General features: G+C 57.8%; 1 protein-coding gene across 8 annotated transcripts; it reads left to right on the forward strand.

The window, feature by feature from the left end:
• The first annotated feature begins 1,266 nt into the window (after positions 1–1,266).
• On the forward strand, positions 1,267–9,348 carry LOC125122441 (uncharacterized). 8 transcript variants are annotated; one of them, XM_047770772.1, is made up of 4 exons: positions 1,267–6,821; positions 7,232–7,251; positions 7,398–7,569; positions 9,063–9,348. In XM_047770772.1, exon 1 carries the CDS (start codon positions 3,287–3,289, stop codon positions 4,364–4,366), a length of 1,080 nt encoding a protein of 359 aa, XP_047626728.1. In that variant the 5' UTR covers positions 1,267–3,286; the 3' UTR covers positions 4,367–6,821; positions 7,232–7,251; positions 7,398–7,569; positions 9,063–9,348. The 8 variants fall into 8 exon arrangements, with proteins under 8 accessions (XP_047626728.1, XP_047626722.1, XP_047626724.1 ...); XM_047770766.1 differs by having other exon boundaries at positions 1,267–7,286; XM_047770768.1 differs by having other exon boundaries at positions 1,267–7,251.
• Positions 9,349–27,442: the final 18,094 nt, after the last annotated feature.

Genomic DNA, 27,442 nt, shown 5'->3' on the forward strand with positions numbered 1-27,442 from the left:
TAGTCATGGCATTTCGTTAGGTTGATGTTTTTATTTCTTTTGTTGTTGTTGTTTTGTTTTGTTTTTCTAGGGCTGCTCCCAGGCATATGGAGGTTCCCAGGCTAGGGGTCCAGTCGGAGCTACAGCTGCCGGCCTCCACCACAGCCACAGCCACAGCCACGTGGGATCCAAGCTGTGCCGGCGACCTACACCACAGCTCAGGGCAACGCTGGATCCTTAACCCCCTGAGCGAGGCCAGGGATGGAAGCCGCGTCCTCATGGATGCCAGTTGGGTTCGCTGGGTGCTGAGCCACGCGGGGAAGGCCTGTGCTTATTCTTCTCTCATCCCCTTCCGGTTTCTCCACCCTCGCTCTGTGCCGCCGCCGCCACCGTGTTCCCTGACGCGTAGGTTCCTCCTCGTCGGGCTCTTTCTTTAAAGGAATGTTCTCCTCCTGTGTTTTCTCTGACAGGATTGAGGTGGGTTCGCGATGGTTTGCTGTGAGGGGAGCTCGGCAGAAAGGCCGGGAGGAGAGGCGATAAGCCCGATCGATGTGGGACCAGCAGGGCCCGGGTGTACATTTTGCCTCCTGCTTCTCCACTAACCAGCAGCATCAAAGGCCTGGCCTTTGGCCTCCACGGTGCAAAATAAGGTCTTTCTAGGGTCCAGAAAACCCTGCCTTCCGGGCTGTGGCGTGACCATGGTGGGGGGCACTAGGTCGCACCTAGGAGTGAGTGGTCCCAGGCAAACCGGTACCGAGCTGGGAGACTGACCGATGGCTCAGCCGACGCCGGGGGTGGGGGTGGGGTGGGGGTGGAGATAAAGGCCGAGAGGCGGGAAAGCGCCTAGTCGGAGCCGTCGGGCAAATTGGGTGCTGTCTCTCCGTGGCCTCTCGTGTAGCCTGTCCTCTTATGCGCTCCTCTGCCGACGGACATTCAAGTCGCTTCCACGTCCTGGCCACTGTAGAGAGGACTGCTGTGAACGTCGCGGCGCGTGTGTCTTTGAATTGGAAATCGCTGGTGGCTGCCCAGGAGTGGGGCCGCAGCGTCACGTGGCAACTCTGGTTTTAGTGTTTGAGGCACCCTCCCACTCTTGTCCGTCTTTCGGTTCTTCACGCAGGGAACTGAGTTCTTTCATTTTTCTTTGTTTACTGTTTGTCTTTTTAGGGCCACACCCTCTGATTCCCAGGCCAGAGGTGGAATTAGAGCTACAGCTGCCGGCCTACGCCACAGCCACAGCAACGCCGGATCCTTAACCCCCTGAGCGAGGCCAGGGGTCGCACCTGCGTCCTCATGGGTGCTGGTGAGGTTCGTTATTTCTGCGCCACAAGGGGAACGCCGAGCTGAGCTCTTTTAGACACATGCACGTTCAGGCCGCTCCTGCAGGTTTGGGGTCTGGCTCGGCAGTGCTCTGAGGAGAGCTGACCTCTTCACTTGATTGTTTGAACCTGAGGGCCCCTCCTGCCCTAACCCTGGGTCTGGATAGTTTAACGTTGGAGGGGCCGCGGTTTCAAGACCGCTCCCAGCCTTCGAGATCGAGGCCCTGCCCCCACCCCGCTCCCTGCTGGCACAGACAAGTCCCTCCTGGTGGGTAACTCGGGGTTGGTAGGATTTGTCCTCCAGCAGGAAGAGTTTTGAGCACGAAAGGCAGCACTAGTGGCGGCGGTGGGGGTGGATTCCGGGATGAGAGACGCACCAGGACTTCCCCGGCCACGCGTGGGCATCCTGGCTCGTCCTTCGTCTGCCACTGTTGCTAACAATGCGGCGCTGCAGGCCCATCTGTGAGTGAGCCAATAGAGTTAACATTATTTTTAACGTGTTTACAAGGCGCTAACTCTCATGGCCACGTTTCTTTCCAGTGGACGTCGCTGTGGCAAGAGCAAGTCTGCTCGCGAGAGCGCCTGTTGGGTTGGGTGACCTGCCCACACACAGGGGGACGCTGTTTCTTCCTGAGGTCGCTGCGGAAGCTCAAGGGAAGGAGTGAACTCCGGCGGGAAAGTGGGAGCTTTCCCATTTGACTGGAGGGCTGGGCCCCGAGACCCTGTGCCTGGGGGCTTTGCTCTCTCCACGGGAGGGGAGACGGTGCCCTGGGTGGGGGGGCTCCCCGGTGCAGGAAACAGCCAATTTTAGACAGAGAACGTACTGAGAACTTTCTGAGCTCAAAAGTACCTTCAAAGTTCGAAAAAAATTCCACCGTCTTTTAGAAACAGCGAGATCATTTTTGCTCCAGCTTCAGTTACTCCTGTTCTTCGTTCAGGAGTTTCGCCCCAGCCCCACCCTGTCATAACCACTTAACGCTTTCCTTTAAACCGACTTGCTTTTTTTATGGAAATGAGTTTGGTTTTAAAGGGAAATTATACCAATATCACTTGGCTTCTGGCTGAGTATTTTTTAAATAGCTGCCAAGATCGGTGTGTAGCTCGCGAAACGCACCTCGGAGGCCATCTAGCCCAGCTCCGTCTTCCCCACACACCTGCCAAGGGGTCTCCACCCCCCTCCACCCAGGAAGATGCACCCCAGGAAGGCTGGGAGCCTGGGGGTGTCCCTCGCCTGTGGACTTTGCCCTCCGAGGGGACAAATGGGACTCTGACCCCAGGACGCAGGAAGGCCCCTGTCCGCTGAGGTGCCGTAGGAAGGATTCTGGCTCCAAGCAGCTGCAGCTGTTGACTTTGGGCAGGACTGAATTACTTGGGGCGTATTTTTTTTCCATGACATTTGCCTCCTAATAATAAATCGACAGATGCAGTCGTCTTGTGCTGCCTTTACCATGACATCTGCCAGCACCTCACATGTTTTGGTTTGCAGATGCAGCCAAGAAACAGACTTATCGGGGAGGCCTCACCCTGCGCCCTTGGCCTCCGCGCAGCCGCATCCAAAGGGAGGACACGGAGCCCAGGCTCCTCCGACTTCCTGCGGCGCCTCGCAGGACGCCCTCCCCGGCCCGGGCCCTGGCCTGGCCGCTCATGCGGGGCTTTTCCGGGGATTGGGTGCAGGGAGCGGTGCTCTCTGTTCTTGATTGGCTGCCAGGAAATGCCAGCCAAGAGCCTGTGTCTGGAAGTAGGGATTCACACGGGCGGCAGGATCCGCTTTTCGCAAAGGGCAGAAGCAGGCAGGACTGAGCCAGCGCGTGCTGATAAGCTAAGGTGGCATTCTCAGGGAGCGTCTGATGACCCAGGGTGCCCCTCCTTGTTCCCTCTGCGGGGACACCTTGGGGGTTCGGGGCCGTCTAGTCTAGCCGGCGACGTTTCCCACTGCGCTTTCCCAGCTTGGCCCGAGGGTTCCGGCGCCGGCGACAGTGATCCTAAATCCTATGCCTAAAAGCGGGATGTTTTGGGGAACCTCGGGCGTGTGGGGAGCAGGTCGAGGAGATGGTGTCCAGGCCACGCCGTTCCTGCTCGGCACTCCCGACTCTGCGCTCCTTCCATACGTGCAAACCACCAGGGTCCAGAAGAACTGGCGAGTGCGAGGCTGGGCCCTCAGCAAACTTTTGCTGAATATTTTTGTCCACGTGTATATTTTTAAACGTGTTGTCATGGAGATTTCTAAGTACACCGAGGTGGGGGTGAGCCCAGGGCCCTGGCATGGCTGCGGTACCACCAGCCCCTGTGCGCCGCTTTCCTCTGAGCCCCAGCCTTTCTCCACATGTCCTTTAAAACATCTAAATCCCAGAAAACATGTCCTCTCGCCCCAGCTCTTTCCGAGCTCCCTGGGGTCTGTCCACGCCGCTGTCTTCCTCCCCCTGGAGGAGGGCACGCTGGGGTCACGGACCTGCTCTCCCCGCCTCTTCTCCACGAAGCCTGATCACGGCACAGACCTGGGGACCCCAGCCCGGAAAGTAGCCTGTGAGCCCCGTCTCCTGAGGTCTCCACCCATCGGGCAGATGCCCTTAACAGCCCCTGAAAGGATCGTTGGCGATGCCCCACGCGAAAGGGAGACGTTTCCAGTGGCCAGGCAGATTTCAGCCACGGTCTCTTTAAAAGACCGTGCGATGTCAGTTGTCACTGTCGTGTGGAAAGAGCTGGCCGTGGCCGGCTGCGGGGCCCCCTGGCGCTGTACTAATAGCAGGGCCGTGGGGCCCGCTGGGGCCGGGAGCCGGGGAGAGTGGGACAGCTGTGGCGACATCGCACCACACTCTGGGCACGTGGTCCGTGTCCCTGCCCCGCGCCCGTCTTCTCCTTGTAGGGTCGGGAAAGGGCTCGAGCTGCCAACACCATTGGCGAGGGGGCGGCCTTTAGGGGGGCAGGGGTGGGCAGAGGGTTGGGCGGCCCGAGCTCGGGGTCAGCTTACGCTGTTACTGGAGGCGGAGGCACATGCGGGCCGAATGGGGGGCTGGCATTCAAACAACTGGGGGATTGGGTTCTCTATGCCAAGGCTGGGCAGATATTTTTAAATGTCCCGGGACAAATGGAAGCCCGGTTGGCGGCGGGTAGAGGGGCCGGGGGATTTGGAGGACACCGCTCTGCCAGGCTCCATGCAGTTGGAGAGCTGGGCGGGATTAGCGTCTGGGAAGAGGCCCAGATGTCGGGTTCAGCGCAGAGGTAGCAGGGGGAGCATCTGATGAGCGGTCGGCGCCGGCGGGTGGGCCGAGGGCCAGGTGAGGACCGAGCGGGTGCTGGGGGCAGGGGCACGCCAAGGAGGGTCTGGCGTCTGGGGTCGGCAGGGCTGAGACCCGGCCCAGAGGAGCGCACGGGGTGCAGCCTGCGGTCCAGTCCAGGTCCCGTGTCAGACAGCGCCGCGCGCCAGCCTCAGGGCCGCTGTCATCAGCACCCCTGTCCCCTGTGCCCCCCATCACTGCTCACGCGCCCGGCTGGCCAGTACCCTCCCCGGGAAGGAGCAGGCCCCCGGAGGTCGATGCCTGGTCGCCGCCGCTGTTGTTCCCGGCCCAGACTAACCTGTGACCACCTGCATCCCGAATGGCGCTTGGGAGCGGCCCCCAGGCCCGAGCCCCCCGGAGACGGTTGTCTCACCCGCACAGACCTCGTTTTCGTTAGGTCTGACTTAAGGACCACCGCCGACGCTGAGTCCTGAGCCTGGAGATTTGACTTCCGGCCTAAGGGAGCCTCTCGTCGGCTGGGGCCCGCTGCCCCCCGGCCCCTGAGGCTGAGGGGCGGCCGCCCCCTGTTGGTGATTCATGGACCCGCCGTCCCCGCGCCTCCACCTGGCCCCGTCACTCCTGGCCGAGCAAGGCCTGGCCTCTGGAGGCATTTGCACGTGCCCTCCACCCCAGCAAAGTGGAGCTATTATTATCCCACGAGGAACGAGGGCCTTTGGAATGAGCCTCTGAGCTGCTGGCCGGGGCCTCCTTGACTTTGCTGTGACATTGGGCCGGGAGACCTGGGCTCGTGGACGTTCTCTGGGTGGCCCAGCCTGGGGGGGCAGGGAAGAGGGCATCGAGCCTTCACCAGGGCCTCGGCTGGGCCCAGGAGACCAGTGGGGAGGCCCAGTTTTCTCCCTGCGGCCTCTTCACAGCCTGAACAGCAGAGTGAGAGCAGTTAGGGTGGCACCTCCAGCCTCTCCGTGTCTCGGCCTCTCAGCCGTGGTGATGGCAGCTGAGGAGGCACCGAGGAGGCCAGGGCAGCTCCCAAAGCCGGGCGTGGCCCTTCAGCCCAGGGGAAGGAGGGAGGGCCGTGGGGGGGGGGTTCTCAGGGGCCCTTGAGTCAATTCCTCTCCCTGTGCAGAATTGCCTCCTTGTCCTCTGCGATCTCAACGCCTCTCCCATGTGTCCAGGCCCCTGGGAAGGACCCAGGACAGCTGTGACTCTGGCGGGGCCTTCAGGGCCACCTCCTCGAAGGCTTAGAAGAACTGAGGCTCCGGGCCGTAGGAGCGGCACTCAGGGTGGGAGCAGCACGGAGATGGGAGCAGCACTGGGTGGGGGGCGGGGGGGCTGGTCCTGCACCGCCTGCCGCACGTGATCTGGGCGCCAAGGAGCCTTCCTGGTTTGTTGGTCCCTCTTATTTGCTGTGTCTCGTGGTGCCACCCCGTCCCAGACAGGAAAGGACTGCGTTCACCACCCAGTCTCTACAGCGGCCCTGCCGGGAAGCTGAGGCCCAGAGAGGCTGCCCCGCTGGCGAGTGCTGTGCCCAGATCCGAGCCCAGGTGCCGGGTCGGGCTCCAGAGCCTACCTTCCAAACCACTGCCTTCGAGTGCCGCTGCCTGGGGCGAGGGGCTCCAGGCGGGGTCCGAGGTGGTCTTGGGCTGAGTCAGGAGCCTGGCAGGTTCCAAGCTGGGGAAGGGCCCTGGCACGGGCAGAGCTGGCCGTGGCTTCTCCTCTGCGGCCCTGTTCTCGACGGTGTGGAAGGGCCCCTAGTACTGTGGACCTTTCTGCAGCCCTTTGGGGCTCAGCCTGGCCTCAGATCTGGGTCCTTCTGGCCTGGTGCCCACGTGGTAGGGAGGTTGTCTCAGCTGGGGTGATGGCCGAGTGGTAGGCAGAGCAGTGTGTGCGGCGACCTGACCTCCAACGGCGCCTCCCTCGTGCAGGGGCTGCTCATCTTCATCCCCGTGGACGGGATGTTACCGGTTTTTCTGGGGTTTTTTGGACCCTGGAGAGGAGCAGTGCCTGGGGCCGCTTCTCCACCCCCGATGGGAATCACAGGCCCCGGGGTCAGCGGGGACTGTGGGTTCAGGTGAAGGGGTCTCCTGGACACCCCCGGGCTCCCGCTGGAGCCCCTCCCAGCGTCCTACCTGGATGGTTGACATTCCCGGGGCTCGAGCCTTGGCACAGCTGCAGGACCGACGCCGGTGGCACCCCTTTCTCAGGAGACTCCTTGGGGTGGGGGCTCCTCTGGCCCCCCGCCCACCCTGGACACCTCTTGGACCTGTTCACGGAACCAGCCTTGTGGCCACAGGTAAGTGACGTGACCCGCGTGGGCTCCCTTGTGCGTGTGAGGCCTGGGTGCAGAGGGGGTGGTCTCCGCAGCTCTGTCATCTGTCACGAGCAAGGCTGCACGGTGGGGTCCCCCCCACCCCGGCCTGCTCCACGGGATAGGCAGGAGCATCACGGAGCTCCCCAACTCCTTCCTCTGGCCAGCTGGAAGGTTCCAGAGAAGCTCCTCTAAGCTTGATCCTCGTGCTGTGCCCTTGCCTGGCTGCAGGCCCCGATGCCCTAATGCTGTTACCTCTGAGCGGGTGGTTGGGCTACGGGGACAGAAAGGCCTTGGAGAGCTCCACTCAACCCATGCCATTACAGCCTGCTCTCCATCTGAAAAGGGGCCACAGATTCAAAGCCGTGACTGTTTCTCTCTTACGTTAACGCCAGACAACAGTCCAAAGAGGCCTGTGAGTAGCAGCTGCACCGAGGGCTGTTTTGGCAGGTGAAAGAGACATGCGTGGAAGGTCCATCTGAGTGGGACCTGGGGAGGGGGGAGGCGGGGGCTGTTGGTCCTGTTAACCTTTCCCCCTTTTTGTCTTTCTTTCCACCCAAGCCTTTCTGCTTTCAAGTGTCCTTGGAGCCAACCACAGCCGTGTCCCCTTTGAAGCTCTGACACTACTCCGTGTGGCCACCACAGAGCCTCAGTAATGCCGCCTCCCTGACCCGGAATCTTAATGCTTCGGCCTCTTCTTGATGGGAGTCTAGCCGTGCTCTCCGAAGGGAAGGTTTGCTAAGAAAATAGTTTTGTGAACAAAGTCTGGGGAAGTAAGGCGTGCCCTCTCCCCCTCAGCGCCAAACCGCCCTCGGCCTTCTGCTGTTGCATTAGCTCTCCATCCCTGAGAGGGGGGTCACGTCTAGCTTTGGTTTTTTTGTTGCTGTTTTTTTTCCCTAGTTCGTAATGGCTTTTATTTTTTCCATTATAGCTGATCTGCAGTGTCCTGCCACTTTTCTGCTGCACAGCAAGGTGACCCAGTCACACATACATGTACACATTCCTTCTTTCTCACATTATCATGCTCAAGGGGTCATGTCTGGCTTTGAATGAAGCCCCAGCAAGGTGCCTCTCAGGAATACCTGGTCTCAGTGTCCGTGAGGTTCACCACGGGGCTTCTTTAAGGCGGCCTGATCGGTTCCTAGTGGCCACCCCTCGGCCCGCAGCTCCCTGAGACCGAGGATTTACTGCAAGTTCCCTGCCACATCAGCTGAGATCTGTTTAAAAATAAAAATAAAATAAAGTAACAGCAGAAGAGCTTAGAGCGAACACTGCACCGCTGCATAATGAACAAGCCCGACAGCCATGGTGACCCGGGCTGAGGTAGCCACGAGCGTGCGCTGGCTGCTGGGGTCTGTGGCCTTCCAGCTCCTGGAGGGCAGGGCCGCCCAAGGCTTCCTCCTGCAGCCCTGGCTGCATTCGCAGTCTTCTCACGCTTCTTTAGGCCGCAGCGAATGTTCTCGGGCAGGAGGTCCAGTCCCATCAGCCTAGCATCTCCACGGTCAGTGGCATGGACCTGTCGTGGAGGCCCGCCAGCGGGGCAGGACCCAGGACCCAGGCCCAGGAGGGGTGACCACGAAGAGGCAGCCTTGTGCTTTGTGTGGGAGGGAGCTGCCCGCCCTTTTCGATGTGCAGCTTTTGTTCAGGACCAGGCAGTGTCCCCGCAGCTGCAGGGAGGCTACGGCTCACAGCTTTTCTCCCAGGCCCCTCAAGTCTGGGGCAGCAGAACCTTCAGAAGTGCAGTGTCGAGGCTGGTGTCATGCTTGAGGCCGGACAGAGGCGAGTCTTTTCCACGGCGCCCTGAGCTCGCTGCAAGGCCCTGTCCAGCCACGTTCAAAGGCCCTTTCTCCAAAGTGAACGCCGCTGCCTTTGAACTGGGAGGGAAGCGGGCTGGTGGAGGCAGCGTCCGAGGTGCATGCTTGCCTGGGGGCAGCGGGTGTGTGATTGCATGACACCTCAGGGTGCAGAGGGGGCTGCGGGTGTCCGCCCTGGGTCCCCCGTGGGGTGCGGCTGGGAGGGGCGGCAGGCACAGCCCTGTGGGCAGTGACCATGAAGGACCCTTCCGGAGGGCCCCCCCCAATCCTGTTGTGCTGGATTCAGAGGGTTGGGCGGAGGCTTTCCTGAAGGCTCTGAGGAGAGCTGCGCCCACAGGCTGTGTGGTCAGGAGGCAGGGCATGGGGAGTCGGAAAGGCCGGCCCAACGACATCGTCTGCTGCTCCCCCACAGAGGCCCCACCTGCTCCTCCGGCCCGTGGCGGCCACTGGGCACGGAGGCGAAAACCCCGTCCGTCGTCCTGCTGCTCTGGCCTCCAGTGTCTCCCCACCACCTGGAACACGCCCACCCCACCTCGGCCTTGAGCGTCGGCAGCCCCCGCCCCCGCCCCTTCGTGGGATGCTTGTTCGCTGCCCACCGGGTGATGGCTGCGCCGCCGTGCAGACTGTGACATTCTCCAGCCTCTGTCTCCACGTGTGGTGCCCAGTAGGTGCCTAATAAATGCGTGTGGAAGGAGTAAGTGAGTGCCTCTCTCTGTGTTCGTCCTCCGTCCGTAGGGCTTGCGGGCATCCGGGCTCGTCTCCCCTTCCACGTGTGCTTCCAACCCGGGTTCCACTGCCCCCACCCAAGACCAAGTCGGGTCCCCACTGCCGTTTCCCTCAGGATGGTTTGCTCTCTTCCTCCGTGGCACTTGTCACAGCACCAGGCTGCGGGCCACCCTCCCAGTGCCCGGCTCCCCACCACACGCAACCCCAGAGTACACTCAGAGCAGAGGAGGTGTTCACGGGATGGCTGGCCTGGTGCGTGGGTGGAGGGGCAGATGAGTGGATGGACAGACAGAAAGACGCAGCCACCTGAGACCATGAAAAGAGGCAGCCAAGGGAGAGGTATGTTGACATGCGGGGTGGCGTCCTGACGATTCTCGGGGCGCCCTGGGCACAGGCAGGGGGTGTCCCCAGAATGTGCTGAGTAGAGGCAGGGGTGGGACTCCTGGCCATTAGCACAAGTGAGTTCTTCACTTGGGGTCCCTCGGAGAGACCGGCGCCGGCCCCCATCACAGCAAGGACGTGTAGTTGGCGCGGCATCCCTGGCCGGAGGACCCGCCACCCTCTCACACCCACAGGGTGTGTCCTGGATCCACAGTGGCTTTGTGTGTGTGTGTGTGTGTGTGTGTGTGTGTGTGTGGCGGGGGGGAAGCCCCTCTGCCGGCCCCAGGAGTTATGCCAGCCAGGCCTGGGTGCCCCCAGAGCAGAAAAGGCTCCAGGGGAGCAGCACAGGCTGGCCAAGGGCCCTGAGAAAGGCAAAGAGAGGGACTGCAGATGAGGCTGTGGCTTCCGGGCCATGCCTGCAGCTGGGGAAACCGGTCATCGACTGGAACCGTGTGAGAGACGGGTCATCAGCCCTGCCGCCCCCGTCCCTGCCTTCTCTTCCAAGTGCTCCCCAACACCCGAGATCGCCTGCTCCAAGACTTTTCTCCTTTAAGCCCACATCTCACAGCTGCACACTGGCTGCAGCCCTGGCCTCTGTCCTGTAGTACACCTGCCACCCATTTCCCACCTGTAGCCGCCCCTTCTGTCCCAGGGAAACTGCCACCATCCTCACGAAGGCCGACTTTCCTTCTCGAAGCTTCCCCTCCCCCTCCCCACCAGTGGGCACATGGCCCATGCTCGGCTGGGCTGCCTCAGTGCACAAGTGAGGCCAGCACCCTTCCACGCAGACTTTATGCTCTGGTGGGAAGAGGAAGCCTCAACAAGAAACAGGATTACGTGGGCTTAGCGGGAAGAAACCTGACTGGTGTCCATGAGGACGTGGGTTCCATCCCTGGCCTTGCTCAGTGGGTTAAGGATCCTGTGGCTGTGGTATAGGCCAGCAGCTGCAGCTCCCATCCACCCTCTAGCCTGGAGACTTCCATATGCCACAGGTTCAGCCCTAAAAAGAAAAAATGGAAAAAGAAACTGGTATTATGTAGTGTATTGGAAACATAAATTCTGTGGGAAAGTGAAGTGGGAGAGGGAGACAAAACGCATTATGCATGAACAAGGCGAAAAGACCATCTACAAAGTAGAATGTAGTTGCAAACCATGTGGCTGACACGGGCTTAATTTCCAAAATCTACAGACTGCCCACACAACTCAGGATCGTAAAAACAAACAACCCCATCAAAACGTGGCCAGAAGACCTAAGTAGACATTCTCCAGAGAAGACAATGACGCAGAGAGGCCACAGGCGCGTGCGAAGGCGTCTCGTGTGTCTAATGATCAGCGACGTGCAGGTCAAGTCCACAGTGAGGTTTCACCTCACACCTGTCGCACTGGCCATCACCAAAAATCTATAAATAGTAACTGCTGGAGAGGATGTGGAGAAAAGGGAACCCGCCTCCTCTGTTGGGGGGAGTGTAAATTGGTACAACCACGATGGAAGACAGTATGGAGATTCCCCAGAAAACTAGATGTGGGACGACCACAGGATCCAGCAATTCCGGCCCTAGGTGTTTATCTGCACAAAACCACAATTTAAAAAGATACAGGCACCTAATGTTCACTGCAGCACTATTCACAACAGCCAAGACATAGAATCAAGCTAAATGTCCATCAACAGGTGAATGGATAAAGATGTGGTACATATACACAGCACCATATAACTCAGCCAAAAAAAAAAAAAATACATAATGCCATTTGCAGCAAGATGGATGGATCTAGAGATTATACCAAGTAAGCCAGATGAAGATAAATATATACTGTCACCTCTATGTGGAATCTTAAAAAAAATAATAATGCAAATGAATTTATTTACAAAACAAATGGACTCCTAGGCATAGGAGAAAATGTAGGGTTACCTGGGGGGGGCGGGGGAGGAATGGGGAGCATGGGATTGACAGCTACCTGCCGCCACGCACAAAATAGATACCCAACAAGGAGCTGCTGCATAGCACAGGGAACTATACTCAACACTTTGTAATAACCTGTAATGGAAAAGAATCTGAAGCTGAATGTGTGAGACCAACACAATGCTATAAATCAGCTATAGTTTGGATTTTTTTAAATAAAGGATTAGAATATAATAGATGAGAATGTAATGCATCCCTTCTATTAAGCACTTTTATGAGAATTTTAAAAAGTGTCAGGATTTTAAGTGGGGGCCCCCTCAAGAATTCCCTCCCCTTTGTATCTTGTGCCTGAGGCTTCTCCATCTTTAGCAATGCTGACATTTGGGGCTGGACCATTCTCTGCCATGGGGCCGTCCTGGGCACTGCAGGGTGTTGAGCAGCATCCCTGCCCCCCCCAGCGTGAGATGCCACCCTTACCAGTTGTCACCCCCAAAATTGTCTCCAGGTGCTGCCCAGTGTCTTCCCAAGGGCAGTTCACCCCGGCTGAGAACTCCTGAGGCACTATTAGCTTACATAAATTTTACCTTCACCTGCTTGGCAGGAAGAAAAGAAAAATTCAGCACATCTCCTGTTACCCCGTTTGAACCTGACCTGGACTCTAATGCCCCAGGGCAGCTGAGCTGTAGAGAAACTGCCCTTCCAGGGTCCTGGAGATTGAGGGTGTTTAGCTTAACGTCACACTTGACGGGTGGTCCTGGAGCAGTTTATGTACAGTGGCTAGTGTATGTGTTTCCTGGCTCTCACCACGGCTCTGAGAAGCAGTGACACCCCATCGTGATAAGCACACCCCACACTCAGATTTTGGTTCCTAACACCATTTCCCGATAAAAGGAACCAGGTTCCTTGCAAAAAGAGCTTATTCCTGGGCTGAGACAAGGTCTGTGGGATGAGCCTGGAGCCCCACGATATGACTACCCAGGAAATAGGGGATCATAACCCCACATTTAGAATAAACGTCCATGAGCCACACTGAAGTCAGGAGCTACAAAGCCTCCCACAGATGCTCCCTCAAGGCAGGACCGTAACTTCCACACCCTGACGTCGGCAGCACGTGGGGACCTGCTCCCAGGGTCAAGGGTGGAAAGGAGGGGAATAAAGGTCATAGCCCCGAACCACGACTGCCCGGTCGTGCTGAGGGCTTGGACCTGAACGGACGCAGTGAGGGGGCCCGCGTGTGCTGGGCTTCCTCCGTGCCCGTGACCCAGACGCCAGGGGCACCCTACAGAACACCTGCTAGCACTCCCCAGAATGGTCCTCAAACACAAGTGAGATGGAGTTCCCCTCGTGGCGCAGCGGAAACAAACCCGACGAGTATCCACGAGGATGAGGGAGGGTTCGATCCCTGGCCTCGCTCAGTGGGTTAAGGAGCCGGGCGTTGCCATGAGCTGTGGTATAGGTCGCAGACACAGCTTGGATCTGGTGTTGCTGTGACTGTGGTGCAGGCCGGCAGCTACAGCTCTGATTAGACCCCTAGCCTGGGAACCTCCATGTGCCGCCACGGGTGCAGCCCTAAAAAGAAAAAAAGAAATTAAAAAAACAACTAGTGAGACCAGATTAACCCCTGCAGCTCAGTTAACAATAATGTATCGATATTGGCTTATTGGCAGTGACGAATTACCATGGCAGTGTGATGGGGCAGGGCGGGGGCTGGGCACACAGAAACTGCTGGGTGGCAACATCTCTGTCAATCTGTAACTAAAATACAAAGTTTAATCACTGACTTGGAGAACAGACTTGTAGTTGCCAAGGGGGAGGGGGAGGAAGTGGGATGGATGGGATTTGGGGGTTAATAGATGCAAACGCTTGCCTTGGGAATGGATAAGCAATGAGGTCTTGCTGTATAGCACTGGGAACTGTATCTAGTCACTTATGACAGAGGATGATAATGTAAGAAAAAGAATCCATACATGTGTGTGTGACTGGGTCACCTTGCTGTACAGTAGAAAAGTGACAGAACACCGTAAACCAGCTATGATGGAAAAAATAGAAATCATGAAAAAAAATGTTTAGGAGTTCCCTGGTGGCTCAGTGAGTTAAGGATCTGGCATCACATCCATGGTCTAGGAATTTTTGTATGCCGTGAGCACAGCCAAAAAACAACAAATAAAATAAAATACAAAGTTTACTTAAAATATAGGTGTACATATATGAAAACAGATTTGTCCCAGCCTGTGAGAAAAAGAAAGGCACCAGGCCTTCCCGGATGGAGAGCATGTGGATGCCCACATCCGTGTCCGAGTCGCAGTGTTTCATGTGCATGTTTACAGGGCATGGGCTTCCTCTCTGGTCAAGATGCCAGCCACCTGGCGGGTCTCCCAGTGCCAGGGGCTGGCACCCGCCAGGTGAGTAGCTGCCAGCCGGGTAGGAAAGGTGAGGGCGAGAGTCCTTTATGGGGGGTGGTCTGTGTGCAGGAGCGAGGAAGTCAGTGCAGAGGAGGCGCAGGGTGGTGGGTGGGTGGGTGGGGGGCTTTGGGACCAGAGATGGGCGGTGAGCGTGGGCAGGGGGCGGACGCGATGGGTCTGAGTTGAAGGCGCAGGACAGGAGCTCCTGTGGGCATCAGTGACACGCTGGGCCGGCCCAGAGTATCCTGGACCCACTGCTGGAGGCTCTGTCCACCAGCCTTCCCCGCTGCTGGCAGTGGTTCCCACAAGTTGAAGGAAGAGGCCCGGGCGGGCCTGTCTGCCCCCAGCACCCCACAAGGCAGGATGCTCTCGCCGCGAGGGGCTGGGACGGTGCCTTCCTCCCAGGAAGAGAAGATGCCCGTGTCCTGGGCACTTGCACCCGCCCGCGAATCGGAGCCAACTGGGGCCCGTTTCTTCGCATGCAGCTGTGACGACTGGCCTGCGGTCCAGGCCCAGGGCGGCTGCCCAGGGCTGGAGGGGCTGGCTGGGGCGATCGGAGATCTGCAGGGCCTTTCCTGGGCAGAGTCCTGGAAGGGCCAGGGGAAGAGGACAAAGAGCAGGGCCCAGCCCCCCCCTCCGCCGCCCGCCCTTCCTGCAAACAGTCTGAAAAGAGATCTGCGCCTGTGCCCACCGCCTGTGGGCCCCAGGGACATAGGGAGCAGGATGGACATGGGCCTGCTCATGAGCGTAGAGCCCATGCCTGAGACAGACCCTGGCCGTGTGGTTTAGTAGGGTCTTGACCGGGAGAAGCCAGGAGGGCTTCTTGGAGGAGGTGGCATGCACGTGGAATGAGAAGGAGGTTGCCAGGAGGCTAGGCAGAAGGAAGTGCAGCCATGGGGGAGGGTGAGGAAGTGCGAAGGCCTTGACCTTCCAGGGCTCCCTCAACCCCCACCCCAGCTTGGATTGGACTGAGAAGAGCAGGGGAGAAAGAGCCACTGAAGTGTTTCAGACGAGGGATGATGCATTTGCATTTTGGAAAGTTCCTCCTAGAATGCTATCTGAGGCCAGAGTGGAAGTGGGGACACGACGGGGGGAGGCTGTTGGAGGGGCCCCTTGAGAGGTGGCCGCACTGGGCCAGGGAGAAGGTGTGGGGGAGGGGAGTGCAGGTGCAGGTCGCCCTGGCTGCCGGGGGGCCACCGTGGGCCTGACAGGGGAGGGGGTGCTCTGGGGGCCAGACATTTGATGAGTCTGGCGTGACCCTCTGGTCTTCGGGTCCCCATCTGGACATAAGGGAGCTGGAGGGGCTGTGGGCCCTGAGACATCCGGATGTGTGACATGGTGGCCGAAGGGGCCCAGACCCTGGCACCCACCCACCCCCCCAAAACCCCAGGAACTGAGACGGCAGCCACCCCTCACTTTGATTAAACACTTAGCCGTTCCCCAGCACAGCCCACGTCCACAGCCGCCGGGTGCCCTTTCTGCATGGGTGACTCACCAGAATTAATGTTCATTGGATTTTTACTATAAATTACGCCGCACATAATCTCTCCAGAGCTGGCGAGGACGGCCCCCGGGAAGGCAGGAGCAGGCCTCTCGGTCACCCGTGCGGGGAGGCGCTGAGTCACTGCCTCGCCCACACGCTGGCTGGCGGCTGCCGGGCCATCGCAGGTGGCTTAATGGATGCGGCTGCTCAGTCCACTAATGGGAGATGCTCACCTGGGCCCCGGAGGGGGGGTGGCGGGGGGGACCCGAGAGATCTTATGTTCCTGTGCTGCTGCAGCATGGAAGGGGGTGAAAAAGCAGATCACTCTTTCAACGGTGGGAGGGTCCCCTGGCCTCCCTCCCTCCTAACTTTGTTGACTCTTTCTTTCTGTGCTGACCGGCCGGTGCTGTGTGACACACTGGTGGGGGCAAAGTGAACCAAACCAGGCAGAGGGCCACTGCAGGATGAGAGAAGCACCTGCCAGACTGCTGCCGATGAGCATGTGCAACAGGCTGGCTGGTCCTCCCTGGGGAGGGGATGGGGGCCAGGAGGGGTGGAACTGCAGGGTCAGAGGCTCCGTGGGGAGAGCCCGGGGGGCGGGCTCAGAGCTCAGGGCTCTCGGCCCACCCCACGGTGCTTTGTCCTGGGGGGGGCGGGTGCTGTTCTGCTCTGATGAGCCTGTGGGACATAACCAGAACTGTCTCCCAGGGTCATTTTATGGATGAGGAAACGTGGGCGGGCCAGAGCGAGCGGAGAGGCAGCCAAGACCACTGGGGGCCGTGAAGAGAGGGTCCCAAATGGGGGCTGGGCCCAGGCCCCGAGTCCCCTCCAACAGGAGGCTGCAGGCCGCTTTTTCATCAGCATTGAAACCAGACGCTTCTTGGTAAAAATCAAGGATTATGACTCATCCACCCCAATTCCCCCGGCAATGGAATAAACCAATTTGCTTAAACCTCCACTGATCTAGTACATTTGTCTTTTTTTTTTCTTTTTTTAATATCTGAAGCTGAAAAGAAACCAAAGTTTACACGAAAAGAAAGAACCTGGCCTCGTAGATTGAAGCAGACGTGTGCTTATCTGTTTTCCGAAAGAATTGAATTAAAAAACAAAGCCCACAAACAGAACCTCACGACACCGTCTGCGCCAGCCCCCTCACCGCTCCCCTGGCCTCAGTGCCTGGAATAAATCACCCTGGAGCCCACCCCTCCCGCCTGGGAAGGGCCCAGCCTCCGCCAGTCTGGGGGGCCCCGTCAGAGGAAGCAGTGCGAGGCGTACTCGGGACCGACCCAGCCTGGACTCTGGACGGGTCCCGGGGGGACCCCTCCTGGCACAGGCATCCCGTCACTGTCCCCGTCTGTGGACCGGAAACGGTGGCTCAGAGAATTCAACTAACTTCCTAGAGGGCTTTCCTCGTAAATACCAGAGCTGGGCTTGCATGTCCAAGCCTGACACTTAAACAGAAGGACACCCGCGTCAGAAACCCTCATCCTCCTCTCCCTCCAGACACGGGTGTTCACAGAACAGTGGGGACAGGGGTCTGCTGATTTCAGCGGTTCGCAACTAGGGGCAGTTCTGTGCCCCCCCCCCCACCCCCCCCCTGGTCTAGGGACATTTTTGGTTGTCAGAGCTGGGGGTAGGGAAATGACACGAGCGTTCGGTGCATGGACACCAGGGACCCTTCCAAACATCCTGCAAGGCACAGGACAAGGACCCGCCACCAGCAAGCATGACCCAGCCCGGGCTGCGAAAACCCTGGTTTTCCGACCCTGATAAGGGAAAAACAGGCTAAGTACAATATATGCAGACGCTCCCTCACAGAGAAAGAGCTGGAAAGATAAACACTGAAATGTCGACATTTGTTTATCTCTTGGTGAATGGAGTTGGGCAATTTTTTATTTTTCTTCCTCATGTTTTGTGGTTTGTTTGTTTGTTTTTTTGTACCATTTGAATTTTTTCAGGAACACTGTGCATGTAGCATTTTCATCATCAGAAAAGAAGAGCTGTTTTCATTTTGCAAAAATAAAAATGGGACCCAGGACTTATCGATTCTGATCCTGTTCCCTCACTACCAGCTGTCGGGAACAGCTCTCGGGAAAACACGTCTCTGTCTGGAACGGGAGAAGAACAGCCCTTCTCGCAGGATCTTACAGGAATATAACGTTACGCTGTCCCCACTCTGAGGAGAAAAATGCTCAAGACTTTGGAGAGAGCGCTTTTCCCGCACCCTTCCCCGCGGAGGTGATGCGGCCGCCTTTGCGGGATAGGCGCGCAGGAGACTGCGCTGCCGTGAGGGTCTCTGTGTGCCGGAGACTGGGAGAGAGAGCCGGGTCCAGCAGCCTGCCGTCCTCCGGGGTGGGCGGCACGGGGGGCTCCCACCTTTCGGGGACAGAGCATGCAGCCCCCAGATCACGCGATGTCCTCCCCAGGGTACTAGCGGCAGCTGGGGGGAGGGATGCGGACAGAGATGCTGTCGGGGGTTTAGAAGCCTCCCCAGCCACGGCCAAGGTGCTCCTCGTTCTCCTCCTCCCCCAAGTCATGACAGCCGTCACCAGTCAAGGCCAGATGCCCGGGCCGGGCATGCCCAGTGTTTTAACGAGAGGCCCTCGAAGCAGTGGTGCAGCTCCTCGGTCCGGAGGAGGACGGGCTGCATTTCTGAGCCCCCGTCTGCCTCTCCCACCTCCATCCTGCCTTTGTGGCTTCGCCCCTGGAGACACAGCCCTTCACCCAGGCAGGACCTGAGGTGGCCCCAGAGCCCCCTTGGGCAAGTCCCACAGGGAGGCAGTGAGGCTCGGGGCTCAGGTTTTCCTACAAGTAGCGACAGGCAGGCAGGCCGAGCTCCAGCAAAGCCGTTTGGGGCCCGGTCACCACCCCCCAGGCCTGGCTAATTGGGAGCGGGCCTTAACGGTGCCGCTGGGCAGCGCAGCACTTAAACCAGAAGCTGGGGGTGCACTGGAGATTGAGGAAGATAAAGCCAGTTTGGAAATCCAATATCCCATCTCCCTTCCTGTCTTTTTAAAGACCCATAATTCATAGAGAACCCAGTCAGGGGTATGCAGCTCAAATTGAATTAGCCTTTTTTCCTAAAGACTAAGGCCGGGAGAGGCATTTCCTTGACATGGAGAAAAGAAAAAGCAACTCTCTGGCACTCCTGTCCCCTGATCTTGACCTCCTGGGCCCAGACCTCCATCCCACAAGGACGGGAACATTGCAAACACTCGTGAAACGGCATTAGGAGCCGCGTGCTAATTGCACTGCCAGGAAACTGTCCTGCCGCCGTCCGCGCTCCGGCTGGCGGTGATGAACATCCAGCTTTATTCACCGCGGAGCGGTTGGTCATAGCAACAGGCTGGAGCGAACGTAGGTAGCGGCCATAGAGGACCCGTGAAATAACCCCAACTCCTGCCTTGCGCCGGATTTGCTGGGCAGCGCTAAAAGCAGACCAGAGATGCGCGGGTGTCGTCACTGGGGCTCAGTTGAAGTGCGGTAGGGAACAGTGTGTATGGTACGTTCCCGTCTGTGTTTATCCAAAGGGAAAAAACATATGCGCGTGCACTGGCTTGTGTGTGCCTGCCTGTCCCTGGGCCGCCCGGTTCCCAGGAAGGGTGGGGGCGGGGGAGGTGGCCAGGGAGAGAGGGAAGCCACAGGACACCTCCCTGGACACCTCTTTCTTTCTTTCTTTCAATTAAAAAAGAAAAAAAATGCTTTTGGCCCTGTTCGGGGCGTGCGGAAGTTCCCCAGCCAGGCGTGGAACCCCAGCCACAGCAGTGACAATGTCGAATTCGTAACCCCTAGGCCACCAGGCGTGGCCCCTGCACTTCGTTTCTGTGTTTTTGTTTTTGAGCCGGAAATATGGGCTCAGAAATGAATACATTTAAAGTTCCTTGAAAAAGAACCTCCCCCGCCCCGCCCCCCACCATGCTATCTTGTCCTGCAAAGCGCATCACAGGCAGGCGATGAAGAATTGCTAGGAAACAAACCGCAGGTGCAGCCTTGGGCAAACCCACGCCCCTTTCTGGATCCCAGAATTTTTCAGTTTGCAGTTGTTTCCTAAGACTCTTTGCTTTGCTCATCTTCTGTGATATTTTGGCTTCTCCAAATTACAACGTGCTGACCACAGCCTCCAGTCGTGGGCCACGACTGAGTCCAGAATTCTCCTCTCTGCGCCTCTGTGCTCTAGGCGAGGTGGTGTGCGCTCTGGCGAACGCGCGTTGCTTGGTATGCTGGGAAGCATGGACTTGTTTTGATGGGTATTCCCTGCATGTGGCACGTCATGTAGACTTTTCCCATCACTATGGTCGTGTAAAACTCCCTTTCAAATGATTTACTTAAGTAATGCAGGAGCAAAACAATATTAAGTAAATAATAGGCCAGCTAAGCCCACAGATAGGCACAGACCACAGAGCTGGAACCCTGGAACCCTGGGGGCTGAAATTTGGGACATACAGCTCTGCAAAACACCCCCTTCTCCCCGGCAAACCTACTTCACTTCCCCTGACCTGGCCTCTTGGACTCCCTCACTCACTATGATCAAGACAAGAGGAAAACGAATAGGCTTCTGCAGTGAGGTCTCAATTCCTGTGCCAGGAAGCACCTGCAGGTGTCCTGAAACTAGGTGGGTGGGGCAGCTCCCCAAAGCACGCCGGGGTCTTCTGCTGGGTCTGTCCACCTCTGTTCCGTCTTAGGATTGCTGTCCATTCTCTGGTGTCAATCATGCCTTCAGTGCCACAAGTCCTAAGCTGATAAGGGAAGCCTCCCGAGCTCCAGTCTTTGGGCTGGATCAACACTTGCCTGCAGCCCATTCTCAGAGCTACCTTGGACAGATAGGGCCAGAGGTGGGTCTTCGGATAAAGCTCCCTTTGGAAGATCTAAAAACTGGCAAAGAAATGCGCTGGCAATAGTGCTTTACAGATACTTAAATGCTTGTGAGCACTCAATCCCGTTGCGGAAGCTCATGGGGGGTTCTGATGGAGGAGGGGGTAAGCGTTTGTCCTGACGGGCAGAGGGGGCTCCAGCAGAGCAGGCGGAGGGTGCCAGGTGGAGCCCCTGCTGCACAGAGGCAGCGTCTCACAGGCCCCGGGTCTCCCAGCCACCTTCAAACCCCCAAGTGCTGGTTGCCACCTATCTCCCTGGTGTGAACTCCGTCGTCTCCCCGTTGGTGTGTTACTTTCTTTCAGAAAGTCTGCTTAATCCTTCTGCCCAACTTTGATTGAGGCAAGGTCCTGGGGAGCTAGAGCCTCTGGGTGGTCCACGGAGAAGTTTCTGGAAGGTCGTTTGGAGGTTTCAAGACAATCGTGCAAATGGTGCCGAGACTACTGGGCACAGAACGTGGAGCGTAGAGGTGGCCTCACGGAGCCTACGGCTCTCCCGTGGGAAACCCCAATGACACGACGTGCAGAGAAGCCCAGGCCGGGCTCGCCCTGCACGGTGGAGGGAGTGGGCGTGGGAGCAGGGCCGTGGACTCCGGTGGCCGCACGTGTTGAGCGATGACCGTTTTGATGCAGGTGGCGGGTGAGTGTGAATGGAACTAATGAGAAAAGAATTGTCCGAGCCGGGAAGCCGGGAAGCCGCCAAGGCTCTAGAGGCTGTGACTTCGATGCTGATGGAATCGTGGCCCCTCTCGTACTTTCCTGAACGTGAAGCTTCTGGTTCCCAAAGTCCTGGGGTGGGGGAGGGGGGAGAGAGCCTCCATCTCAGCCTCCAGGTTTCAGAACCAGGTCCTTCCTGGACTCTGAAGTGGGGCAAAGTGGACAGAAGTGAGACTGGAGATGGACGTTGGCGGCTTTGACTCGGCGGGGGCAGGGGGAGAAGGCGAAAGATCGACTCTTTCCACGGACCAAGCACCTGTTGATCAGCACCCATCCCAGATTCCCCTCTTCTGGCTTAAGAAGGGTTGGGGAGGATGCGGGGGGGGGGGCGGGCAGGGGGACACAGGCAGGAGGCCCTGCAGACCCCCGAGGGCCACCTGGGGCCATGGCCTCAGAGCTGGCGTCCAGGCTCCTCTTCCGAGTCCTGCTCCCCGGCTCGGCTCCCTGCTCTCAGGTGAGGAGGCGGGACTGTTTCTGAGGGAGGAAGGGACAGCGCCCAGCTGACATCTGCCACCCCAGCCTTGGCCCCACCAATTGTTTCTCGCGCACCCTGGCCGTCCATTTGGGAAAGCTGCAGGGGGAGATAAGCGTGACCTTGACCTGCTCCAGGGCCAAGTCTGGGAACTCCACCACCCGGCCCCCAGCCCCCTCCCCACTTCCTGGAAGCCAGGACAATGACGGAGCCAGAGCGGGCTGGAGGTTAGGGACCCTCAGAGACGCACAATCTGCAAAGTCAGGTCGTTTCCACAGCCGCCCCCACCCCCGCATTTCTAGGGGAGCCGAAGTGCAACCGAGTTCGTGCTGCGCGAGGGGAAAAGCCACCTTTTGAACCTCCAGCTTTGGTCTTAAGGCAGCACATGGGCCAACTTGTCCAGTTTTGCTTTCTCTTCTCATGGTGTGTGTGAGTCGGGGAGTGGAGGGCTTGGCCACTCTGCCGCTCGGGCCTTTACACATCCAGGTTCCCAGGCCCCACCCCAGAGCGGCCACTCCCGAGTCTCCAGCAGTGGTCCCAGGCCTGTGCTCTGATTAACTCCTACCCCCGCTCCCCCAAGTCAGCCTTGGAAACACTGGCCTCAGGATAATTCCAAAATGGATTCTTCAGTCAAAGGATTCAGGAGAGAGCTGGGGTGGAGCGGGGAGCAACCGGCTTGATTTGCATGGGGTTGGGGGGCAGATAAGTTTTCTTCTACCTGGAGACCTGCTCTCCGAACAACTTGAGGCTGTAATTATACATGCAAAGTGAAGCTAACATTTCATAGAAGTAGCTGGAGAATTCAAGTCAGAAGCAGCACGTTCATCTGAAATACCTAGATAATTAAAGAAAAAATATATTCATGGCATAAATTGCTCATTAATTCACTCCTCCGTGGGGGCACGCAGCTTAAAAGCGGGCGCTGTGATTAATCCAAGCCATATTAAATCCTCAAGATGCCTTTTTTTTTTTTCTTTCCCCTCCCTGTGCCTGGATCGTCATATTTCCTTCCTCTAAAAAAATCATCAATAAAGTTGTCCCTTCGCAAAAATGCATTTCGGATTTGGCTTGGCAGAATGAGCCCCATGGTTGGTAGAATCAATTTGGATGCTCTTTTTCTTTTTTAAGTACACATTTTGAAATCAGATGCATTCTTTCCAGTTCACTGGAAATGCTAATTTTTCTTCCATCACATTGCGAAGTTACATTGTGTGTGGCTGAGCGCATCCTAGCCAGCACAATAGCCCTTCAGAAAGACGGAGGGGGACATGATCCCAATCAGAGGGAGAGCCAGGGAAACGGTTAATTTCAAAGGCCGGCAACTGATTGGGGAGAAGGATCCATACAATTATTTATTTCCTTTAAAAAAAAAAAAAACCCGAGAATTCAAAAACCACTTGGAAAGAACAAGCATCTAATCCTGACAGGTTGATTTTCAAGACCCTCTTAATGAAATTTCAGCACATCTGTTCCGCACTCACCCCCCCTGCCTGCCTTCATTTCCACGGCAGGGCTCCTGGGGTACCTTGCCCCCCCCCCGCCCCGTTTCCTTCTCCCTCGGCTGTTTTATTCAGGCACGGTGGCTGCTCAGTGGTCTATCTGGCGTTTCTGCTGCAACCCCACTCCCACCCCCTGCCCTCGCCCGGCTCCCTGAGAGGTGGGCCAGCCCCCCAGGAGGGCAGGTGGGTTGGGGAAAATGAATGAAATCAGATGCCAAACGTGCAGATTCCATTGTCCAGCCTTTTAGAAAACTAGCTTGTCTGTGTATGTTGGCTCCAGCCTAAGAGTTTGCTCAGTGTCTTCCTAGGGACCAATGTCAAACATTTTCTTTTTTGCCTGGCCACACGCACGGCCCAGGGAACTTCCTGGGCCAGGGATCGAATCCGGCTGCAGCTGCCGGCCTACACCACCACTGCGGCAACACTAGATCCATAACCCGCGGCACCGCAGTGGGAACTCAGATGGCAAACGCTTTTCCATGCCCGGTTTTCAGAGCTGGCGGAAGAGCGCAGAAGCACCCGTGTCCAGCGTCCTCTGGGGCCACAGGAGGGAGGGAGAAACGTGGGGTGTTTCCAGGTGTTTCTGGGAGATTCCTTCCCAGTAGATTAACTCATTGGGAGATTGTACCTAGTATTCACTGAAGGAACTGGTCTCCAGATTTGGGATGACAGGGCCAGTAAAAAAAGAAAAAAAGGGGAGTTCCCGTCGTGGCGCAGTGGTTAACGAATCCGATTAGGAACCATGAGGTTGCGGGTTCGGTCCCTGGCCTTGCTCAGTGGGTTAACGATCTGGTGTTGCCGTGAGCTGTGGTGTAGGTTGCAGATGCAGCTCGGATCCCGCGTTGCTGTGGCCCTGGCGTAGGCCGGTGGCTACAGCTCCGATTGGACCCCTAGCCTGGGAGCCTCCATATGCCGCAGGAGTGGCCCAAGAAATAGCAAAAAGACGAAAAAAAGAAAAAAGAAAAAAGGGGAGTTCCCGTCGTGGCGCAGTGGTTAACGAATCCGACTAGGAACCATGAGGTTTCGGGTTCGGTCCCTGCCCTTGCTCAGTGGGTTAACGATCCGGTGTTGCCGTGAGCTGTGGTGTAGGTTACAGACGTGGCTCGGATCCCGAGTTGCTGTGGCTCTGGCGTAGGCCGGTGGCTACAGCTCCGATTCAACCCCTAGCCTGGGAACCTCCATATGCCGCGGGATCAGCCCAAGAAATAGCAACAACAACAACAACAAAAAAAAAAAGACAAAAAAAAAGAAAAAGAAAAAAGGAAAACCAAGAGGGAGGTGGCTACTTTGTGGTTCCTCGAGAAAAGTCATCAAAAAGCAGCCACCTCCTAAGGCCACATCTCGTAAAAGCAAGAGCAGCTGGACTCCCTAAAGCGATGCAGCAAGAGGCCAGATCTCAGGCCTGATCAAATAGTGTATCACGCGACCTGCGTGGGCCGAGGGCCTCCCAGGCGCTCAGGACACAAGGCAAACCAGGCCTGGGAAGACCACCCTTTGAACCGAGGGCGTCCGGCCTCCGGAAAAGCTGGCTCTCTGTCCCCGTTGGGCTCACATCCCCAGGGAGCGGGACCAGCTTCGGGAGAGGCCTGGCTGTGTTCGCCAGCACTTGGCCAACCAGCCTGTTCCTCCCGCCCTTTGCCCAGGGAAGTCACGGCTCTCTAGATGGGGCCATGCCAGTGCCCCAAAGCCCACGAGGTCCCTCTCTGGGGTCCCAGGTGGTCAGGCTGGGCTCAGAGGGGCTGTGAGTTCTTCTAGAAGCAGACCAGCGGCAAAAGTGCCAACACTCAGAAGAGGGGGTGAGAGAACGGAAGAGGCGGCCCACTTCATTTCCAGTCCTCGGCACCCCACTTAGGCCACCACCCAGTTGGGGATGCATTCCTGGTGGCCCAGCTGGAGCGGAGGGCAAGGCCTGGCATCAGAAAGGGCATTGCCTGTGCCTGCCCCCCCCCACCAAGCTGCATGGACCCCTGACCATCTGCTCCCCCCGCCCCTCTTCCAGGACACACACTGCACACCGTGTGGGCACCAGCGTCCTTTTCCTGCTGTACGGGGGGCCCCTGACAGTAAAGACCTCCTTACGCTTAGATGGGGGCGGCTGAGGGCTCGTGCGTGCCCGCACCCTAGAGAAGGACCACGCTGGCACTGGCCCTTCCTCTTCCCATAGCAGCCCCTCACTGGCTCCTCCCAAAGGCTCCACGCTTCAAGGGGGGGACTCCCCCTCCCTCCCCAGCAGGATGGGTGGCAGGCGGGAGGATGAGGAAGGGAGGGGGGCTCTGGACGGGGGCTGACCCACTGAGGGCCCAGTCCGGCCTGCCAGCAGAGAAGGGTCTTGACATTGTTATTTTTATTTTATTTTGTCTTTTTGTCCTTTTAGAGCCACACCCGTGGCATATGGAGGTACCAAGGCTAGGGGTCGAATCGGAGCTACAGCTGCCGGCCTACGCCACAGCCACGGCAATGCAGGATCCGAGCCACATCTGCAACCTACACCATAGCTCACGGCAACGCCGGATCCTTAACCCACTGAGCGAGGCCAGGGAACAAACCCACAACCTCACGATCCCTAGTCGGATTCGTTTCCAATGTGCCACAATGGGAACTCAGTCTTGACATTTTCAAATGGTTGGGGTCAAAAAAAAAAAAAAGAAAAGAAAAAGAAAAGAAAATCAAAAGAAGAATATTTTTCTTTTTCTTTTTAGAATATTTTTCTTGATTCACAGAAATTATTGATGGGAGCTGAAATTTGAATTTCCCGTAAAGTTTTATTGGCGCCCGGCCACTCCTGTTCACGCACACATATTGTCCAAGGCTGCTCTGGTTGAGGCATTTGCTCCCCGGGCTTCGTAGAAGCTTTCTGAGCCTTGTTCTAAACCTGTGGATGGACGTTCAGAGCGTCTTCTAAATTCCCTGGAACTGTTTGCAAAGGGGGGCCTGGGCATTTTTGTCAGGAGAAAGCCCACCGTTCTCAAGGGGCCCAGGTCCCCCAAACTCAGACTGCCAGAGTTAGTAAAGACCGGAGACCCAACTGCACTAGAATTCCACATAAACTAGAAAGAGTGTCTCATGGGAGCTTCTTCCAGATATTTCCTGGGGCAGACGCCTACCCAACAGTTGTCCAAGGTTCATCTGAAGTTCCAGCGTGACCGGGTGGCTGTGTGTTTATCGGCACCTGACTGGGAGGTCAGGGGGTCCCCGCCCCCCAAGCTGATGCCCCCTTTCTCCTGGTCCCTCCCACGGTCCTGAGTGTCGCTTGGCTCATGTGATGGCCTGTGTTTAAAACCCAAAGGTAACATTGCTTTCCTCCGAATTGGTTTCTATAACGTTTCATGGCATGAGCTGTGCTCTGATTACCGTAGAAATCCATACGTGTCGTTAAAAAGTAAGCCCTGGATGAAACGGCGCGTCCGTGAACGGAACGCAACCGTGAGGGGGCCACTGGGCACCACCTGCCCCCCCGAGCCTCCTCCGAGCTTCCCAGGCGCCCGGGCTGAGGCGAGAGGTCGCTCTAGGTAGCTTGGCTGTTATCGTCGCCGTGGAATGATGGGCAGCGGCCGTCTTTCCCGTCAGCACAGTGCACTGACCTCGGTCTCTCGCTGCTGCAGCGGCTCGACGGATGGCCCTGCCAGCCTGTACGTAGCAGCCCGGATGGACCTCACGTATCTCGTCCCCAATCCCAGAGTCTCAGAACCTCTGGCTCTGATTGGAGAAGTTAAGGCGATCGAGTCTGCTCTAACGTCTTCTTTGCATCAAGGTGATGCGAATTCGTACTTTAAAAGCCAAGGGATTCCCTGCGTGCTCGACGGAAGAGGCAGTCCACTGTCGCGCCCTGGGGTCCTTCCCTGCTCTTTTGGTCACTCTTCGCCTGTTTCTAACGAACATGCTTCTGGGCAATTCCTGGCCTTCCCTGTCCGGGTCGTCACCCACGGAGCCCCCTGCTGAGTCCCCGCCCTCCGTGTCCTCAGGACTCAGCCTCGGGGTGCGCCTGTCTGCCCCCCACTTCAGGCCCCCCCCAGCCTCTCCCCGCTGGGGCCCTTTCTGCCCTGAGTGACCCCTGACTCTGCCACGGCCTTCAGCGAGTACCACCGAGTCGTGGGCAGGAGGGAGGACACAGTGGTCCCCTGCCCGCCGGTGGTACCGGGAGGAGATGAGCACAGGGCTGTCCGCACCATCCTGCAGAGAGCCGAGGTTCCCAAGTGTCAGCCGAGGGCCGGGCCTGGCCCTCGGTCACCCTGCATCCCGGCATCCTGAGAGCACCTCAGAGGCTGGACTGAGCCACCGCGCCTCCTGCAGGCGCCGTGTGGGAGGTGGCCTTCCAGCATCTTGGAGTCGTCAGGTGAGGTGGCCTC

Source organism: Phacochoerus africanus, chromosome 3 (assembly GCF_016906955.1).
Source record: "Phacochoerus africanus isolate WHEZ1 chromosome 3, ROS_Pafr_v1, whole genome shotgun sequence".
Classification (NCBI taxonomy): Eukaryota; Metazoa; Chordata; class Mammalia; order Artiodactyla; family Suidae; genus Phacochoerus; species Phacochoerus africanus.